At 42.3% G+C, this 19932-nt stretch overlaps 2 protein-coding genes across 4 annotated transcripts in view; one reads left to right on the top strand and one right to left on the bottom strand.

The window, feature by feature from the left end:
• Positions 1–8559, top strand: part of NUP153 (nucleoporin 153) — a 44009-nt gene extending 35450 nt beyond the window's left edge. For all 3 annotated transcript variants that reach the window (XM_071451670.1, XM_071451664.1, XM_071451657.1), the window contains 6 exons: positions 394–579; positions 1107–1949; positions 2526–2885; positions 4480–4752; positions 6779–6938; positions 7400–8559. In XM_071451670.1, coding sequence (XP_071307771.1) covers positions 394–579; positions 1107–1949; positions 2526–2885; positions 4480–4752; positions 6779–6938; positions 7400–7484 — 1907 coding nt within the window. In that variant the 3' untranslated portion in view covers positions 7485–8559. The remainder of the gene's footprint in view (positions 1–393; positions 580–1106; positions 1950–2525; positions 2886–4479; positions 4753–6778; positions 6939–7399) is intronic.
• A 2090-nt stretch (positions 8560–10649) lies between these two features.
• Positions 10650–19903, bottom strand: FAM8A1 (family with sequence similarity 8 member A1). The gene is made up of 5 exons (XM_071451766.1): positions 19373–19903; positions 14864–14984; positions 12483–12606; positions 12120–12259; positions 10650–11803 (listed from the first exon to the last, which is right to left on the bottom strand). Exons 1-5 carry the CDS (start codon positions 19869–19871, stop codon positions 11659–11661), a joined length of 1029 nt encoding a protein of 342 aa, XP_071307867.1. The 5' UTR covers positions 19872–19903; the 3' UTR covers positions 10650–11658.
• Positions 19904–19932: the final 29 nt, after the last annotated feature.

The raw sequence follows: 19932 nt of genomic DNA, 5'->3' as shown, positions 1-19932 counted from the left end.
CTCACCCTTGCATCATTTGACAGTGATCATTAACTCGAGTGATGGTAAGTTTGACTACTGGTAACTGGTGTCACCAGGAATTCTTTTAGTAGTTCTAGTTCAATACAGCACCTGTAATTTACATCTGAAATTGGCTGTGTTCCTGCATTTTATGAACTGCAGTTGCTGTTTAAATGTCACTGGTTCAATTTGTTCTTGAATTCATGTATAGATTATAAAGAAGAATCCAGGTGTTTCTATTGTTTACATTCTCAGATTGTGTTTGACTCAAATCAACTTGTAGCTTGAGGTTTTTTTACTGTTACACTTGTGTGCTTTGCAATTTAGTGAGCATTTCTTAAAAGATTGTGTATGATTTAAGCAGGATGATTAACTGTTTTTCTTCTTTTTCAGGGAGTTCAGTGCCTGTGACCAGTAGCAGCGTTTCTGCTTCTTCTGGAGGTTTTCTGGATTTAGACAAATTCAAGATGCCTGAAGGAAGTTGGGAATGTGAGGTCTGCTTGGTCCAAAACAAAGCAGAAGCCACAAAATGCATAGCCTGTGAAAGTGCGAAGCCAGGCACCAAAGCAGAGCTCAAAGGTAATACTTACTGAGAAGAACAAGGATGTGCATTCTGCAACCTTTTTCTTTCTTTCTTTTTTTTTTTTTAAGTATAGTGATTTTTCCTTTGAGTATGGCAAAACTGTCCATTTGTTGTTTAGCAATATTGCTTAAATAAGATGGTGTGCATGTTTCCACACCCATTTTCCAGATAATGATTGGGTTTTTTAGAGGAAAGCTTGTGTCAGTGACACACTTGTTTGTTTCAAGCCCTTATGTGTGTTGTTCATTTGGTGTTTAGACAAAGACCACGGTCTCTCAAAGAGCTCAGCTGTGTGCCTTTCCAAGCCAGTTGCTGCGCAGAAGAGCACCATGACAAAAAGATACAGAGAGGAAGTGTAGAGAGGAAGTGTGGAGTTTCCTTACTGGTCTGCGTCTGTGTGGGGTGTTTTGTTGAACAGTTTTGACTCTGGGAAGGCTCAAGACTAGAATCCCATCCATGTAGCTAAAGCCTGCATGTATTACATCATATATTGCAAATTTTACACTGTTGCTTATTTCTGCAGGTTTTGGTACTGCTACTGTGTCTACAAATGCTGCAATGCCATCATTTACATTCGGTGTCCCATCATCGTCCTCTGAATCCTCTCAAACATTAAGTAGCACAGGAAATTTTAAATTTGGAGAACAAAGTAGCTTTAAGTTCGGCATTGCATCCGAATCTGCATCATCCAACACTGTGACTGGAGGATTTAAATTTCCTACTGGTTCAGGAAACTTCAAATTTGGAGTTTCTTCCTCAGACTCTAAATCAGAAGACAGCAAAAAAGAAAGTAAAAGTAACAGTTTTACCTTTGGAGTTCCATCTACAAGCAGTCAGACTCCTTCAACATTTCAGTTTGGAACGACGAGTCTGGGACAGCAGGAAAAGAAAGAGGAACCAGTTTTGGGAGGTTTTGGTTTTGCTACAAGTTCTACTTCTTCCATAGCTACTAATGAGAATAAAACTGGAGTCGGTGGCTTCACTTTTGGAACTGTGGCAGAAAAGGATGCAGCGTCACCTGCTTTGCCATTTAAGAAGTCAGATGAGAAAAAGGATGAAACTGCTTCAATGAAGGGAGGCTTTTCTTTTGGCAGTGTGGAGTCTGCACCTGCCTCACAGTTTGTTTTGGGAAGGGCAGAAGAGAAGCAGGACTCTGTCACTTCTGCTGGTCCATTAGCATTTGGAAAGAAAACTGACAATGAAGAGTTAAAGGCACAGCCTATCTTTTCATCTGGGACAGCTGAGAATACCAAAGAGGAGAACACGGCAAAACCTGTATTCAATTTTAGTTTTGGTAAACCATCAGAAAAGGAAAGTGAGCAGGCAAAGGCACCTTTTGCCTTTGGGGCACCAGCCAGTACTTCCGGTAAACAGAACATCTTTTGCCTTCACTTCTCTGCTCTATCAAATAATCCCTCTGAGGCTGTACTGGACAACATCTGTGGGATTGATATACTACCTGCAGCCTGTCTTTAGTTCTAGTTGTTGATGTGTAGGCAATATGTAGCAATTTCTTTGTAGATTTCAGTGAGTTTTAATACTATGTTGAGACAAAAAAAAATTGCCACACCTTAAGGAACCTGTATCACTGCTTATTTAAGCACAGAAGTTGTACTGTCTCAATAGTAGCAGCTTAGTTGGTGATAAAATCTGTAATATGGTGCAGTATAGAGGCCTCATACTAGTGTTGTTTTTTAGAGTGAAAGGGAAGAAGAGAGGGAATATCTTCTTTCTGTCTACTTGCAGCTGTGCTGCAGTTTCTCTACTGCTATAAAGGTGCAAAAATCGCTTCATAGATAATCACACAGTTTTGTATCCTTTAATTTGTTGAAAGTTTGCAGTGGAGGATTAAAGTTTTTCAGTGATGGTTGCTGTGTGAAAAGTTCTCTGTTGTTAAACGCCATTTGTGTGACTTAGTGGTAACTGTGTTTCTTCCTTTCAGATCAAGGAGCATCCTTCAGCTTCTTGAGCTCCAGTTCCTCCAGCACAGTGGTACCCACCACTTCAGCCAACAGCAGCAGCGTGTTTGGCAGCACCCTCTCTTCCTCAAACCCTCAGCCAGTTCCCACTCCCTTTGTGTTTGGACAACCCAGCAACACTGTGACCAGCTCTGTTTTTGGCAATCCTGCAGAATCTGCAACATCTCAGTCATTTGGCTTCTCTCAAGAAAACAAACCAGCAACCACATCTTCCAGCACTGGCTCGACTCTCACTCCGTTTCTCTTTCGTTCAGGAGAGAGCAGTACCAATGCAGCAAATTCAGGATTTACTTTTGGAGCCACAACTACATCAAATTCAACAGGTACGTTTTAAATAGCTGCTCTTCTCATTTTCTCATTTTTGCCATTATGTAGTAGACTAAGGAGATGCTGTTCCATTAATATTTTACTTTGGAAAATGTGCAGGCTCAATGCATAGAAGTAGAGAAAAATACTGAGGATTTATATTCAGCAATGTTAATTTTCCTTCAGTGTGGGAAATACAGTTTAGGAATGAATTGGCACCACAGTAGTTTTATTGTAAAGGACAAACCTTTACTGGATTTCAGTTTGTACAGGAGCTTTTCACCATGGGAATGATAATTTCTTTCTTGAGTCACTGTTAGTCCGGTGTTTACAGTTAGAAGTCAATGAATTACAACTTTCCTGCTTTTGCGCTTCTATACCTAAAACTCCGAATTCCTGGAAATGTCAAGCTTTGCCAAGTCCTTCCCTCACAAGTATCTATAAATGGAGTACCTCAATATGCAATTAATTAATGCTGCTTAAGGGTTGGTTTTTACTAAGGGCCATGGCCAGTGCATGTTAATTTTCTAGCAATTAAGAGAAGACAGCAGTAAGAAATACAGAGTTTCTTCATGTTTTATATTTGTTACTCCACTGCCTGAATTGCATGAACTAAATACACCAAATTATCTGTATTCCTATGAGCCACGCAGGATGTTGGAAATAAGATTGAATCTGTCAGGAAAATACTTAATCTAGTTTGATGCTGATGGCTTAACTTTGTCAGTCACAAAAGTTTAATTTGCACACTTTTTTGTGGATCAGAAACAGAGAAAACAGTCCTAAATTACAACAACCAGCAGATCAATTTGAACTGCTTACATTCAGTGTAATTTTGTTAGTAAGTGACACCTTATTTCAAACATCTTCACAAATTCAGAAATCTGCGTTTTACCATGTATCTCATCTTGGAAAGAAAGTCAGCTGTTCCAAGTTATGGCACAATTAGAGGGTATTTCCTGTTGCATGAGCATTAGTAATGCTGTTTAAAATGCCCCTTTGGCATAGCAGGTCTGCCATGTACTTTCAGAGTCACTGTTCAGGTGCATTTCTTTATTTCTGCTGGCCATGTAGCTCAACTGCTGGGCTGCTTCTCTCTTGATGATAGGTAGAGAATTACACTGCTAAACCAAGATTTTGAGATTTCTGCAAGGTTGATTTGGCCTCCAGAAGTTGATAAACACTTAAACAGGAGAGAGGTGAAGCTGCTGAAAGAAAAAGATACATGTTCTCCTAGTCCTAATAAATCAGGAGCTGTATTTTGCAGGTTGGAAAAATCCAGTTTGAATGAATATTCCATGCGTATTAGTAAATGCAGATTAAAACACACAGTTTGTAGGAATCTATCTGCGCAACATGAAAAGGCAGCCAGCGTGTTTGAGATTTAATTTTGTCTGACTCTCATAAACACCATATTTCTCATGTTACTTAAAAGAAAAGATGCAATTCCTGTTGTAGCTGAGGTAGTGTCTGATATACTCACACGATTAGTTTGAAATTAGGATGAGTATTCAGCCAGCAGACCTGAGGCTTGAGAACCTTTTGTTTCTGGATTCATTCTGGAGGGTGGGAGGGAAGGGGCCCATTCTGACATCCCTCTCTGTCCCCAAGGGTCATCGTCTTCGTTTCTGTTTGGCTCTGGGCCTGCAGCGCCTGCTGCTGGCCCGGCCTTTGGCGCCGCTCAGTTACCAGCATTCGGGCCAAGCCCAGGCTCCGGGCAGCAAAGCGCTCCAAGTTTTGGGTCGCTGTCCACACCGTTGTTTTCTGCTGGCTCTCAGCCCGCTCCCTCTGCCTTCGGCTCGGTGACAAGCAGCACTCAGCCCTCCGTGTTCGGACAGCAGGCAGCCCAGCAGCCAGCCTTTGGCTCCGGTACCCCCAGTGCTGGTGAGTGCTCACCATCCTCTCCCGTTTAGGAATATATATATTTTATTTTATTTTTCATGAATTATATGGAGAAAGATGACTTCAGCCTTGTGTGTGTATTTAAATATAGCAATTGCCGTCCATAAAAATAATGGGTATAGGGTTGTCATTTATATCCCAGTCCTGACTGTGGAGACACAATGTGCCATGGGTATCCAGCTTCACAGTAAGCCTTTTCTGCAAGAGACTTAGCAGACATGGAGGTTGCAACTCTACAACTAAATTTTGAGCTTTATTTTCTTTAGAAACCTAATGATTAAAAGGAACTGTTGAAAATCACAGAGTAATCATTGGTAAGATTGTGTAAAACAAAAGAGCAGACACAGTGCAAAATGGTTATTTTTTTATTGGAGAATTGAATCAGTCATTTTATTGCATAAAATACAGTCAGAATTCTTTGGGGTTTTTTTTAAGCATTTATGGGTTAAGACTATATTAAGATCTTTTTACTAATGAAGTATAAAATGCCATGGGAAAGGGGCAGAGAATGAACCTTGTAACTTAAGAAAGACCTGTTCCATACTAGTAATAATGAAAAAACAAAACCAGTGCCAGAATGTCTATTTGATATCACATCAAATACTGAAAGGGAAAAGCCTCCTTTTTTCCTCTCAGAAGTTTTGCAAAATAACCTCCATTAAAAGTAGCTGACATTTTTGTACTGATCAGTAGATTAGTACAAGCAGATTAGTGCACAACACATTACTCAGTTGATCTTTCATTAATCAGATAGCATTTTAAAGGTAAAGTTCTCTCTGAATTTTCTGTATTACTTCTTAGTTTACTCTGATAATTGGAATGTTTGGAGTTTTTTCAGATCAAGGTACTCCTGGCACATTAAAGGAAAGGAAGTCCCCAGATCCATTGCATGAACACAGGAAAGTTTACCTGAATATAAATTTACAATTTAAGACTTGATTAATAAACTTCAGTATGCACAGGTATAAATCTAATAGTGGCATGGAAGCTAGCAAACAAGTAATTATCAGTGTGCCAGCAGTATTTACTTTAAAAATTCCTCAGTCTGTGTGAATGGATGGATGGGCAGAGTCCAATGCGAGGAAGTTTAATAAGTTCAAGTGCTGAGTCCTGCATTTTGGCCACAATAACCCCCTGCAGTGTCATAGGCTAGGGATGGTGTGGCTGGACAGTGCCCAGGCAGAAAGGGACCTGGGGGTGCTGGTGACAGCCGGCTGAACATGAGCCAGCAGTGTGCCCTGGGGGCCAAGGGCATCCTGGCCTGTATCAGGAATAGTGTGGCCAGCAGGAGCAGGGAGGTCATTCTTGCCCTGTACTTGGCACTGGTGAGGCCACACCTTGAGTGCTGTGTCCAGTTCTGGCCCCTCAGTTTGGGAAGGACATTGAGACACTGGAGCACGTCCAGAGGAGGGCAGCGAGGCTGGTGAGGGGCTTGGAACACAGACCCTGTGAGGAACGACTGAGGGAGCTGGGGGTGTTTAGCCTGCAGAAAAGGAGACTCAGGGGTGACCTTGTCACTCTCTACAACTCCCTGAAAGGTGGCTGTAGCCAGGTGGGGGTTGGTCTCTTTCTCCAGACAGCAACTGACAGAACCAGAGGACACAGCCTCAAGATGCGTCACAGGAAAATATAGGTTGGATATTAGGAAGAAGCTTTTTACAGAGAGATAAAGACTGGAATGGTCTGCCCACTGGAATGGTGGAGTCACCATCCCTGGATGTGTTTTAAAAAGAGACTGGATGTGGCACTTGGTGCCATGGTTTAGTTGAGGTGTTAGGGCATGGGTTGGACCCAAAGGTCTTGAAGGTCTCTTCAAACCTAGTGATTCTGTGAATTCAATAAACTGTTCCTGTAGTTTATTGGACCCCCCTCCAACTTTGTCATCTTGAGCAACCTGTAAAAAGAATAATCTTTAAAGATAATGGGAGGAACATGAGAATTTTACTGAAAAGCATGAACTCATATTTCAGCTTTCTTACTTCCTTCTGCTTCCACCCCATCTTCCCAGGTTCTGTATTCCAGTTTGGAAGTAATACTACTAATTTCAGCTTTCCAAATAACCCAGGAGTATTTACTTTTGGTGCAAATCCTCCTGCATCAGCAACTCCTGCACCACCTTCTGGCACTTCAGGATTTTCGTTCAACCAGCCTCCAACATTTACAGTGGGGTAAGAGACCATATCAGAATTTCCCTTGAGCTTCGGGTAATATCAGTGGACAGTGTTCAGCCTCTGCTGCTGTTAAATCATGAGGTGTTCAGATGAACCTTGGAGTTTGAAACTAAATTTGGCATCCTTCCTTTTATTAGCCTGACTGGCTAACTAAGCACCGCTATCTGTAAAGGAGCCTAGCTGTCAGGAATGTCACACATCAACACATGTGAGATTCTCTTGTTCTTGAAAGGTAGAACCTGTATCCAGCCATTATGCTGCTGCTTACCTTCTGAATAAGAGAGATTAAATTGGTTTCTGGAACTCTCTTCCTTCTGTTCGTCATTTGCTGCTTGTTGCCACCTGGTAACTAGTGAGACAAGACTATGAAACAGTTGTTCTGGAATATCTGCTCAGTGCTGCTACTGAATTTTCAGCTACACTGTCCTAAACTCTGAACTACTAATTTCTTTTAATAGGACTAATGGGAAAAATGTTTTCTCTGCCTCTGGATCTTCAGTTGCTGGTCGGAAGATAAAGACTGCAATTAGACGTAGAAAGTAAACTCCTGATCGGTAAAGCATCACAAACATTGGAAGCAGCTACTATCCTGAATTGTTCAGCTTCTACCCTGACTGAATTGTTCAGCTATCCTGAAATGTTCAGCTACTACCCTGAATTGTTCAGTTACTGGGATTGTACCTCACGCTGGCTTGTTGGAAGTCAGATCTGCCTAAAGGAATATAAAACTTAGCTTTCCTGTCCTTCCCTCCCCTCTCCCCGTTATTTTTTTGGTAGCAAGTAAAGTTGGCAACAAGGCTGTTCTCAAGCAAAAGTCTCAAGTTACTTCTTTCACTGACTCGGCATGGTCTGGCTGTAGCCCTGAGTAGAGCCTGCACAGTGAATGGCTTGTCGATACCTCTTCATCCGCACCACTACGTGCGCTCATCCGCGTTTACTGACGCCTCGAAATTGTAATTATATCAGCGAGGGATGCTGTATAGAGTAGAGAATGTTGATAACGAATGATTTCTATGCTGAGTTTGTGCTGGTGTATGTGTGAAGTGAGTGAGTTTGGGTGTATTGTGCACTAAAATTTTCTGATAGGGGAAGACTGATTAAAGGATGATCCATGCTAAGGACTTGTTAGATCTGTAGTTCTTCATTTAATAATTATATGCTATTTCTATATTTTCATTCTTACAGCCCTTTATCACCTGTCTCGCCTTGTTATTTTATTATGAGATGTGTAAATACGATTTTGTTTCTCTATGTACTTTTTTGGCATAACAAATCTGTGAAATTGAAATTTTAATTTTGTGTGTTACAGCCATTTTTGTTTAGTATTGTCTCAGATTTTATGTAAATCCCATTATTCAAAGTTGCCTAAATCCATTTAGAAAATCTTTAAAATTGGGAATTCTTAAAGTAAGTTTATTGGCTTTTCTGATCCATTTTTGTTTGGACCAAAAACCAGTATTGTACAAAGTATTAAGTATATATTTTTATATTTACTGAAATGGACTGTGGTGACTTTGGATAATAAGGAAAAGTTTAATATTAAAGCCATGTTTATTACAGTATAATTAACATGTTAAACCATGGGATAAATGCCATCAATAAAAACTGCGAAATATTACCTGGCAATTTTAACTCTCTGTAAAGGCATCCCCAGCTGTAACTGTCTGAGGTGGTTCCCTCAACCTGAGCAATGTCTTGTGCTTTCTTCAAGCTCTGCTTTCTCCCATTGATTTTAGAGGATCTTAAATTTAGAAGTCTCCTGTTAGGAAGGAGAATTTTATTGTAGGCTGAAGCTTGGAGCAGCTTAGCAATGTGTCAGCTGACTGCAGTTAATTTTTTTGTAGTGCTATTAAAGAAACCCAACCCAATGCTTATAAACATTCACCACTGTTCTAAGTGAAGACTGGAAATGAGTAATAGGGGGTGGGCGCTTCTGTAGCAGTTACAGGAACTTCTTGGAGAACAGACATTATTCTAGTAAAATCAGAGGAAATGCTTGTTCATCTGGGGACCCACAGCTGAATTTGTACCAAGTCACAGCAGTCTATCTCTGACTCAGATATTAATTCTCCCCTCAGCTAGAAGGGCAGAGACTGCATCACTGTCAGTGGTGTAAATGTCTTCAGAGGCACTGCTGGGGCCCTGGCTGGCACTTCTGTCATGCATCCCAGCACTGCTCCTGCAGGGGCTGCTGGTGTGAGATGCCTTTCAAGCACAAGCTGGACATGACAAGAGAGCAAAGGCCTACTGCTCTTTTCAGAGCCTCAGTCACTGTTTCTGAAACAGAAAATGCTCAGCAACTTGACTTTCAAACCACACACACACTCTCACTGCTATTCAGGCAGTCAGATCATGCCACTGTAGCCATGAAAGGATTATATGCAATTACCTATTTACAGCTGTCTACATGTGAAAAATGCCACAGATTTCCACTTTGTCCCCCTTAGCCCTAAATCACCTGCCAAGCACTTGTCTTTCAAGCAGAAACAAGCCACATCTGGGACGAAGCTTGCATAAGAGACAGACTAAAAGCCAGCCAACAGCACAATGTATACCTATTTCCACGGACAGGCTCTGTGTTCTTGCATTGTAACTGTTTTCTTTACCTGCTGGAAAAGGTGGAATTTTTCTGCAGGGTAAGAGATACCTTCCCTTATACCTGAATTGGAGTAATAAAGTTTTAGCCAACAGTGTCGCTTTTCCCTTCCTCCCCCATCCCCCTCCTTTTGAATCCTAGTTTTTAGGTCACTGCTAGACTAAAGGAAATAAAAGTTCTTGTTGTGAATAGGCAAAAATTACCCTAGAAAGGACGTTTAAGTTGGTTCTGATAGCTTTAGCTTTCATCAGGCTGATTGCCATGCACAGCCTCAGTGCTTAAGTCTGTGTAAGAATGGAGCACAAGCCCTGTCAGGAGCAGCTAACGGAATTGGGGGTGTTTAGCCTGGAGAAAAGGAGGCTCAGGGGTGACCTTATTCTCTACAATTGCCTGAAAGGAGGCCGGGAGCGGGGCAAGGTTGGTCTCTCATCCCAGGAAAGAAGTGGGAGGACAAGGAATGGCTTCAAGTTGGTGTCACAAGGTTTAGACTGGATGTTAGGGGAAAAAAATTAATGGAAAGAGCTGTCAAGCATTGGAAGAGGCTGTCCATGTAAGTAGTAGGATCACCATCTCTGGGAGTATTCAAAAAATGTGATTAGGCAAGGGCTCTAAAACAGTGTTCTAGCCAAGACAAATTTTTTTTCCTTTACTTCACAAATAAATACTTAAAAGTAGTTACCTAAAATGTTAGTGACCTCATTCTGGAGATGGATGGCAAAATATCATTCTGCAACTATAAGCATGGGATCTAGTCCTGAATAATCATTCCCAATGAAAACTGAAATGCATGCACAATACAGTCAGACACAGAAGAACACAATCCAACAAAAATATTGCAGCATATGAACATGTTACTGATTAAGATATTACACCTGGAGATAAGAGCCATAGCCAAGCTCTCAAACATTTCTCCTGTCAACCAAGCCATTGGGCAAAGTTGAAGGCAGGGCAAGAACTGCAGTCACTGAGAGTGGCATATTAAGCCTAAGAGAGGAACATACAAAAACTGATTAAAGAGTTCCAGACTCAGAGTTCAGTAAAACATTAATACTGCTTACATTAATTTCCTGAGATGCTAATAACAGGAGAATAAATGAATCATCAAAGCGATATAGTCATGCAAAATATTAGGTTTCTTTATTCAGTATTTAAGTTATTCTGAATATACAAACAATTAGCCAGAATGATAAAGTGAAAATAACCAGTATTTGTACTACTGCAGATTTACACCCATAATACATTTCAGTTAATGCTTTCTGCATGCTTCTGAAACACATTCACTTCTGTTCTGCATTATATGCAAGAAATAGACAAGTGCTTTCACTCCAAACAGAAGCAAAAAGTTACCTTTCATTAGCATGGTCTGTATTGTTGATGGCTCCAGAATTATTTACACACACCAGATCACTAACACTGCAGTGTAACATACCCTTCCCAGAGGAAAAAGCAGCTATTGTTTCACTTCTTCATTAGCTTGGACAAGTGAAGTAAGTGACAGTGCTTGAGACAATCATGCAAAAAACCTTTTCACATCAATGTTGTGAGAAAATACTTAAAAGGTGAAGAAATACCATCTGTGAAGCAATAATAAAAGATGCTGATAACCACTGCTGATCTCTCTAAATACATGGCAATTAACATCATTTGCCTTGCTGTCTAAGACTGCAGGTTTCTTCCTCCATATCCTTTGACGGGCAACTGCCTGGAGAAGAACTTCATTTTCTAGTTATCTGCCAACATCCAAAATTGTAGGAGCAACATTTCTTTTAAGGTGGCATATTCCTAGGGATCTGCTTTCCACAGACTGACGAACAGAACAGCTCCTTTTTGCAGTTAAAGCAGGCAGGTTTTGTTTCGTCAGTCAGAGGTTAATACTCCTGGATTTAATACGTATTTTCTCTCCCAAACTTCTTTGGTGTCTATGAAAACTCCAATATTTCAAAGGTAGTTGCTGGCATCATAGAGGAACCATACATTTTCTTCAGCTTCTGAATCAGTTCCTATTTAATTAGGGCAAAAGATTCCAACAGACACCTCAATTTCAGTTCTGGGGTAGGTCTTTTATTCACTGGGGTTCGGAGGGGATGTTTAGAACCAGTCCGGAAATCTCATTTTTTGGTATCATCTGACTCCATTTCTTCTGACCACAATAGTTCCTGCTACAATATCATAGGCGGTTCTGTTATGCTGGAAAAACAGCAGTGTAATGAATGCAGGAAAGAATGATGCAATAGAAAAATTCTTGATCAAAGCTCGTACTGTGGACCTGAAATCAGAATAGAACATTCAGTGCCTTACTTTCACTTTTCTGCTTACATTAGTAGTTAATTTCAAAGTTTAGTGCCCAAGTTTTGCACAGCACAAAAGTCAAGCTCTAGAGGAGATTTAATCACCTACCCTGAAAAATACTCCATGTGACTGAATAATTACCATTTTATTCTTAGATCACAGAATCTGACAATAGCTGTTGCAGTCTAATTATTGCAAAGGTCAACAACAAAGCAACAGTGAACTTCCTTCCAAATCCTACGCTTTCGACACTGTTAACCTGAAAGCAGCGAGACCGAGCCAGGAGCACTTACGTTGTCATGCTGACATTAGAGGATGGAATGACTAACACACGGCTGGGTGCAATAAGGACAGAAGTTTCACACGTCACAACTCGCAGTCCAAGCAAGAATTTCCCTGGGGTTGCTCCACCTGCTCCCCAAATACAGATTATCTGTAAAAGAAAGGTTATTTTAAGTCCACACATCACCATGTTGTTGATAGGTCTCCCAAACTTGGTTATCCTCAACTATGTGAATGTCATAAGCTTCAACATAATCCAAAATACCGTTAAGAGGATTTACTTTATTGGCCAACAATAACATTATTTTTTAAAACCATTTCTTCAACAACTCACAACTATTAATTACAACTATTAATTGCTTATGAGTAGTTACCTCATAAAAGCAGACTAATAACCTGTAGATGAGAGCTACTATCATCATTTTCTGCAAATCTTCCATGGACGTATCTTCATCTATTTCTTCTATGATGTAATGCATGGCAAATTTAGAGATGTCCCTGTACAAAATAAAACTGAACTTTAAAACCATCCTTCTCCCAATACCAGTGTTACCCCTTTAATACCAGAATTCACTCTCTCCGTTCTGGTATTATAAGACAACAAAAGCTCCTTGCCCTCTCTGATACTAAACAAGTCATTAAAATTCAGAACATTCAGTTTCATTCTGAGTTACTGCCTAGTTTGTTTTGTCTTTTTCATTAAGAAAAGACCATTCTTTATTACCACTTTTGCACAATGGTGTCCCTGGGTAGTGAGCTGCAGAATTGTTCTGAAAATCCTCACACTTCTTGGGAGGTAAACAGATTTTGCACATAATCATCTAACTTGATACAAATGGAAGGCATCCAAGTCTCCAAGTATCTTCTTACACTACACTCAAGGAAAAAGAAAAGGGCACTCTTTACGAATGCAAGGGAGAAGCTGGCAGTCTCCCTAAGAAATCAGGGGAGCCCTATATCCTCCTCTGCATGATCAGGGTTCTCATCAGGGTTCCTCATTCTCATTCTTTACGGCTCACCATACTTGTCTGGTGGCACCTTGGTATGCAATAGGAGGATTCAAACATAAAGCAATTGAAACCTTAAGGTTTTAGGCCTAACAGAGCTATGCAAAGCATCCATTTGGAGTTAATGGCATATTTTCGTAAGATAAACTCCACAGATGTAATATTCTTATCTGATACCTGGAATGGATATACTTGCAACACACTAAGGCAAGAATTTCTCACTCACGCATCTAATTAAGCCTCACATAGAACTGTGCAGTCCTACTTTGAAACAGTCCATCTAATATTTGTGCTACCTGCCCTCCTTTTTATTCACACTTGAGGACAGAAAAAACCCTCAAACAACCCAGGAATTAAAAAACCAATGTAGCACAACCTAATTTCCTTTCAATGCAGCTTTGGCCTGAAGTGTCTTTCTTGAGCCTGTGGCGGCCTATGTTTTCCAGGACAATTCAGCCTAACCCCAAGCACACTGTGTCTCTTAAGCAGAAAACCTCTCAGAACATTTCTCTGAAGTTCCCTGTAAGCAACTGTCTCACAAAACTATTAATATTGAAAATGCTGTAAATTACTCTTTCATCACTTTACAGCAGCAATATACATATAGTTGTTCCCCATCTTTCCACTACTTCACTTTGTATCATTCTCCACCTACTAAAGGCAAAGTAGAAACACAAACTGTCAGGTTACAGGTGATGGGATCTGGCCACTAAACAGAAATGAACGTTTGGCATTTTAATTGCTGCTTATCTGAGCAAAACCCAGCAATCATTTACATTGACGTATTTATTGTTTTGGATTTGACCCTCTTCCACACCCCTTTCTAGCTGCAGGTGAAGGTGTCTGGAAGATGTTATCTGTATGCCTGTTATCAATTTACAGTCAGGCAACGTTTGGATGGTTCTTGAGCAGAAAGCCTGGGTTCCAAAATGTTTTTGTACAGTAGTGGAATTATCGACTGCACCCAAGATCTCATCTCTTAATCAGACTGGAATATTGAGTACACCAACCCAAAGCAGAAAAAGAGAGTTAAGGAGTAACATATCTACAGTTAAAGAAGCAGTTAAAAAAGGAAGTGTTTGAGGTAAACTACTACATCTGTGTACAAAAATGTGAAATGACGAATCTTTCAGTCTAGTGTATGGTTGACACACACTTTGATTACTTGCACTTTTTAAGAAACCAATTTACATCCAGTGAAGCCTGCAGTGTGGCAGTATTCCTAGCAACCAGGATGTATTTTCAAAGTATATACATATCTGATCTGCTTGATAATATTTTATTGTTTTTGTGGGGTTAGCATTGCTTAGGTCAGAAATCTAAAATACAGCACCACAGAAGATGCTATACATTAACATGAAAGATGCTAAAATTAACTTAATCCCAGCCAGATCTAGTACATTTTGAACACTGTTTAAAAGTTTGTCAATATTTTTTCTTCAAAAATTCAAAAGAACTTTTTTGTAATCTTGCTATTCCCCCCCCTCCATAAATGTGCAAGTCTAATCTTTCCTTAGTAGTTAGTGACTTTGAGATCCTACAGACCAGTACAAATTCTGTGTTTCCATAGCTGACCCAAAATCAGGATGTATTTACAATGAAGTTAGCCTAATGGTGCTGTTCCTCAACTTCTGTCATTTATTTAATGATATCATATGCAAAAACATACCACAAATACAACCTGACACCTCAAAGAGCATGAAAAGCTTAAAGCTGTATGTAACAAAGCTTTAAATTGTTCAACTTACTTTATTCCACTGAGGTGCATAATACTTAAAATGATGGTTGCCTTTATAAAGAACAGAATAAAAAAATCCACCATCTCTGCTATGAACCTGTGTGCCAGTGAAGGGATAAGGAACTCCCGACCTGCAACAGAAATAGTTCACATTACCCAGATTTTACTGCACTAACACAAAGTTAACACTAATGTCTAAAGCAAAACCCACATTAACCTCTCTACAAGAACATCATCTAGAGCTCTGCTCACATGTTTTTTGAGAAAATTTCTAAAGATGTATGCATAAAAACTAATCTGAATTGTTTAAGTTGAATTTGAAGAAGCTTCTTGAAGAACTTTAACTGTTTCAGAACCGAGCCTCTCATAATTAGGATCACAGGCAAAATCATACCCTGCTAAAGAACTGAAGTACAGACGATCAGTTTTTGTGTTCTTTTGTTTAGAATAATCTCATAGAGAACAGATTTGTGTAAATCTGAGAGGTCAGATTAAAAAGAAAATCAGACCTACCACAACTTTTTTATCCCTCAGCACCAAGGCTTCTGTGTGTATACCAAGTACCAGTTCTCAGAGTAAACCACTATTTTATCTCCACTCAAATACAAACAGGAATGGATGAAAATACTTGACATAAACATTTCTACACGTTACTTTTAATAAAACACAGCATACTGCTCTACCTCCAGCCAGAAAACATAACATATTCTCCTATTTAACTGGCCACATGCAAATGGCCACAAAGTAAGGAGCCACAAGCTTTTGTTACCCAGGTGATTTAAGCAAAGAAAATATTAGAGAGTGTCTTAGAAAGTTTCCAAGAAATAGTGTTGCAAAATAATTTCATCTGGACCCAGCTACTCCTCTATTTTCCAAAGGACATGACTCTCACATGTAGCATGCAATGACTCGCATCAATACTTCACTTAGAAATGCCCTTCTACTACCAGATGGAACCTGTGGAAACAGGGACTGGTTTTGTTACTGTTTCTGAGAATACTTATCCCCACACAGAGTAAGGACAAAAGAGGAAATAAAATCACCCTACTCTCTAGTCTCAAAAATCATCATCAAATTTCATTGAGAATAAGCCTCCCCAGTTCAGCTGCTGAGACTGATGCTGCCAGCCATGGACCCAATGAGCTGTGACAGCCAAGCCAAAAGCCCAGAGTACTTTTAAACAGGGTAAGAAGAATCTGGCAGAGATTAGGTAAGAGCCAGCTCTTATTTAAGATACCTGGGTTTATAGAGCTCTGTTTCACACCTGCTGCACTCATCATCTGCATCGATCAGGCATCAAGCAGCCTGGTTTGAGGCAGCAGGGTGGCCACAAAGATGGACATGCTGCTGGCCAAAACTGGGCCACCGAGGGAGGCCGGGAATGCCTCTGTGATGGCATATTTAAGAAGAAAATTGAAACAAACTAATGGGTTTTGCTTCTTAGAGAAAAGGAGGTGAGAATATGTGAGGGAAACAACATAGTGACAAGGTCAGTGGAGAAGGAGGGCAGGAGGTGCTCCAGGTGCCAGAGCTGAGATTCCTCTGCAGGCCGTGGTGAGACCACGGTGAAGCAGCCGTGCCCCTGCAGCCCATGGGGATCCACAGGGCATGCAGAGATCCACCCACAGCCCGTGGGGGAGCTGCCCATGCCAGAGCAGGTGGATGCCTGGAGGAGGCTGTGGTCCAGTGGGAGACCCAGTGGAGAGAAGGAGTCCCTGCTTCCAGGCTGGAGCAGCCTGTCCTGGGAGGACTGCATCGCATGGAAATAGGCCCATGTCACAGCAGTGTTGGGAGGGCTGTCTGTCTGCCTGTGGGAGGGACTCACGTTTGCAGCAGGTGTGGTTGGGCTGCTGCTCATGAGAGTAGACCCACACTGGGGAAGCTCACAGAAAGCTGTCTCCTGTGGGAGGGACCCCACAGTCTCATGGGGGAAGGACTCCTCTTCTGGAGCAGTGGAAGAAAATCTTGGTGATGAACTGACCAAAACCCCATGCCCTTTTTCCCTGCATTGTCGGTGGGAAGGAAGGAGGGGCTGGGGGTGAAATGGTATTTTACAGGCTTATTTTACTTCTCATTATCCTCCTCTGATTCTGTTAGAAATAAAATGCACTTTGCAACTAAAGTTGAGCCTGTTTTTCCCTTGAAATAGTCCTCCTTGACCTTATCTCACTCAAGAAGCCTTCCTTAACTTTTTTTTCTTTTTTCCCCTCCTTTACCCAGCTGTGGCAGAGGAGGGTGAGCAAGTGACTATCTTGGTGCCTGGTGTTGGGCCACTGTCAAACCGTGACATGTATAATACTAAAATGGATTCCACTGGCATTTTCAAAGCCTGTCCAAGTTCTCTAATTCTAATTAGAGATTCTTCAACTAAGGCATGAGGGAACATAGCCAGTCTCCCAGTCCTGGCTTGAGCACACAGTGCCAAGTGAAAGCTTTCATCTGCTCTGTCAAAAGCAGCACATTTGTTGGAGTTGGTAGCAGAGACTGATTTATTCACCATTGAATACATTAAATTAAATGACTGCCTAAAGAAGAAGCTACATGGGGCTAGGAAAATAAGTATTCAAATTATGTTTAACTCCATCATATTAAGAAACCTTGGCAACCCTTAGATTCTGGCAGATTTACATTGCAGCAATTCAAGCTGTTTGTGATATCAGAAATCCATTCTTTTGCCAAGGGTTACTATTTATTCAGCAAGGACAGCCAAATTCAACATCCATCCAGCTCAATGTCTAGGATATTACATCCACATGGCGCTTAAGAGGAGTTTGCACCAGTCAGCCTCAGGGCAGCTGGGGCCTGGATGCACCTTTCGCCCTACTGTTCCCAGTGGATCAGCAGTAATCTCCTGCAGTAAGGTAGGGAGGGACCAGGCAAGGAAGTGTCTTAAATCATGGACACTGTCCACAAAGAGCCTGCCACTGCCCAGGGTGCTGTTAAATTTTGCTGCTCTCACACACACCTGCAGGCAGACTGAAGAGGCAGTTAACAATCCCACTTTTTGCCATTCCAGTTTGAAATCTTCAACATTAACATAAGCTGTCACTTATTTCAGCTTACATAAGCACACGGGCTGTAAACTGCTCTGGCACAGGGACAGATACATGACCTGCCCTGCCTCGCCTCACTGCTGTGTGGGCAATAATCTACAGCAGGGAAGAAGGAGCCATAATCACTTTAGCTGTTCCAGATATATCCATCTGCAATCTGAAGCCAAAGCATCAGCCCAGCAGCCTTTGTTTATAACTGTATTGTATTGCTGCACCACATACCTAGTCCCCTCAAGAAGGCCAAGTGTATTGCAATAGTATGCAATATTCAGAATAACCATGTTCAGCAGCATGAAATGTTATTCATGCCCCAAATAACCTTTAACATATGGAATTAGCTCCCGAAAAAACAGGTAAAATTCCAAGAATCATTTCAGCCTAGCCTTTATCCAACCCTCCCTTTAATGACTGGTAACATCAGTTCATAACCGGACTATAACAGAATCAGGGCATAATTGCAGAAAATACTATTCTGTGTCCTAACCATGTTTAAAAAAACATCTGCTTAAAAACATAAGAAAGAAACAAGCTCAGAGGCTAGGCTCCCTTCCCTTCAAAATAAGGAATAAAGGAACAAAAAACATCTTCCACACACATACGGCCACTAAGCTTATTTATAATGTCACAGATCAGCAATGTCGTACTTTGTCCTGCAGAAAGAAACAAGCTCTGGCTTTTTTCCAAAGTCCATCAGAAGTGCTCTCCTCCAGTTTCCTACATTGCTCACAGTAGTATGAACATTCAAGGAATGTGACCTAGGCATTCCTCAACTTGTGAGGAGTTGTTGCTGCTCCAGGTTTTACCTCTCATGTAATCAGAGTGAGTTTGCTTTATTCCTGAAAAATATAAACAGAAGGCCTGCTGCTGCACTGCCTTCAGCGTTTACAGCTGCAACAGACGTTTGTTTATCTCGGGTCCCACTGCCTAAGCTTGTTCAACGTCAGCATGTTTTCACTTCTCTGCTTCGATTCCACGAAATTATTTTATTTGAGCACCAAGAGCTCACTAAAACAGGCAAAGTTAGTTTAGATTACATAATCCAAATGAGCTACTTATAAAGCCAGATGCATTACAAGCCTGTGACCACAAGAATAAGTTCCAGTGGAAAAAAATGAACTCCTTCGTACGCAAGAAAACATCTTTACAAGCTCCGAAGCTGTAAGTCAATGCAAGCCAACCGCCCCAAACCTGCTTATGCATCAGGTTCTGGATTTAGAACCTCGGTATTAGGGCTGTCACCCTGTATCCAAACTTGTTTATGGACCAATTTTCGGACTTACGGCCTCGGTATTAGGGCTGTCACCCTGTGTCACAAGGCACAGCCACATGCCCGGGGCCGCAGCCAACGGAAGCGCAGCGACTCCCAACGTCGCACAGCCCCGGCTTCCCTTCAGATCCCGCTGCCCGGAGCTACGGCTCTCCCCAGGCTCCCCTTCCTCCCCAGGCCCAGCCCCGGCCCCACTCACCCGCCGGCCGCCCCGTGTCCCTGGAGGCGCCGCTGCCGCTGCTGCTGGCGGCGCTGCTGGAGGCCGCCCTGGGCACGGGGGACACCGCGCCCGCCGCTCCCGGCCAGGCTGGGGTGGCAGCGGCGGGGGCGCGGGGCCCCGTCCCGGCGGAGGCCGTGTGTGCCGGCGGCGGAGCGAAGAGGTAGAAGGGGCTGTAGTAGGCAGCAGCGGCGGGCGGGGGCGGCTGCGCGGCGGCGGCGGCGAGGAAGGCGGGCGGGCAGCCTTGCCAGCCCAGGTACCCGCAGTACGAGTCCCACAGCCACTGGTGTACGCGCCGCGCGTACTCCGCCGCGCTCAGGGGCTTCGTCCCGCCGCCCTCCGGAGGGGAGCACGGCGGTGGTGAGGACGCGGTGTTGGTGTTGGCGTTGGCGTTGGCTGCTTCATCTCCGGCGGGGCTGCCGCCCTCCGCCATCGCCGCTGCCCCGGCGCCAGCCCGGCCGCGCTCCACCACCTCCTCCATCGCGGCGGGCACTGAGCGTTTACCGCGCGTGCGCCGGGGACGCGCCTCGCCTCTCCCACTT

Source organism: Agelaius tricolor, unplaced genomic scaffold (assembly GCF_023055355.1).
Source record: "Agelaius tricolor isolate 1412-34295 unplaced genomic scaffold, bAgeTri1.0.p SCAF_2, whole genome shotgun sequence".
NCBI lineage: Eukaryota > Metazoa > Chordata > Aves > Passeriformes > Icteridae > Agelaius > Agelaius tricolor.
The sequence above is the reverse complement of the archived record's forward strand: the minus strand, read 5'-3'. Positions and strand labels throughout refer to the sequence as shown.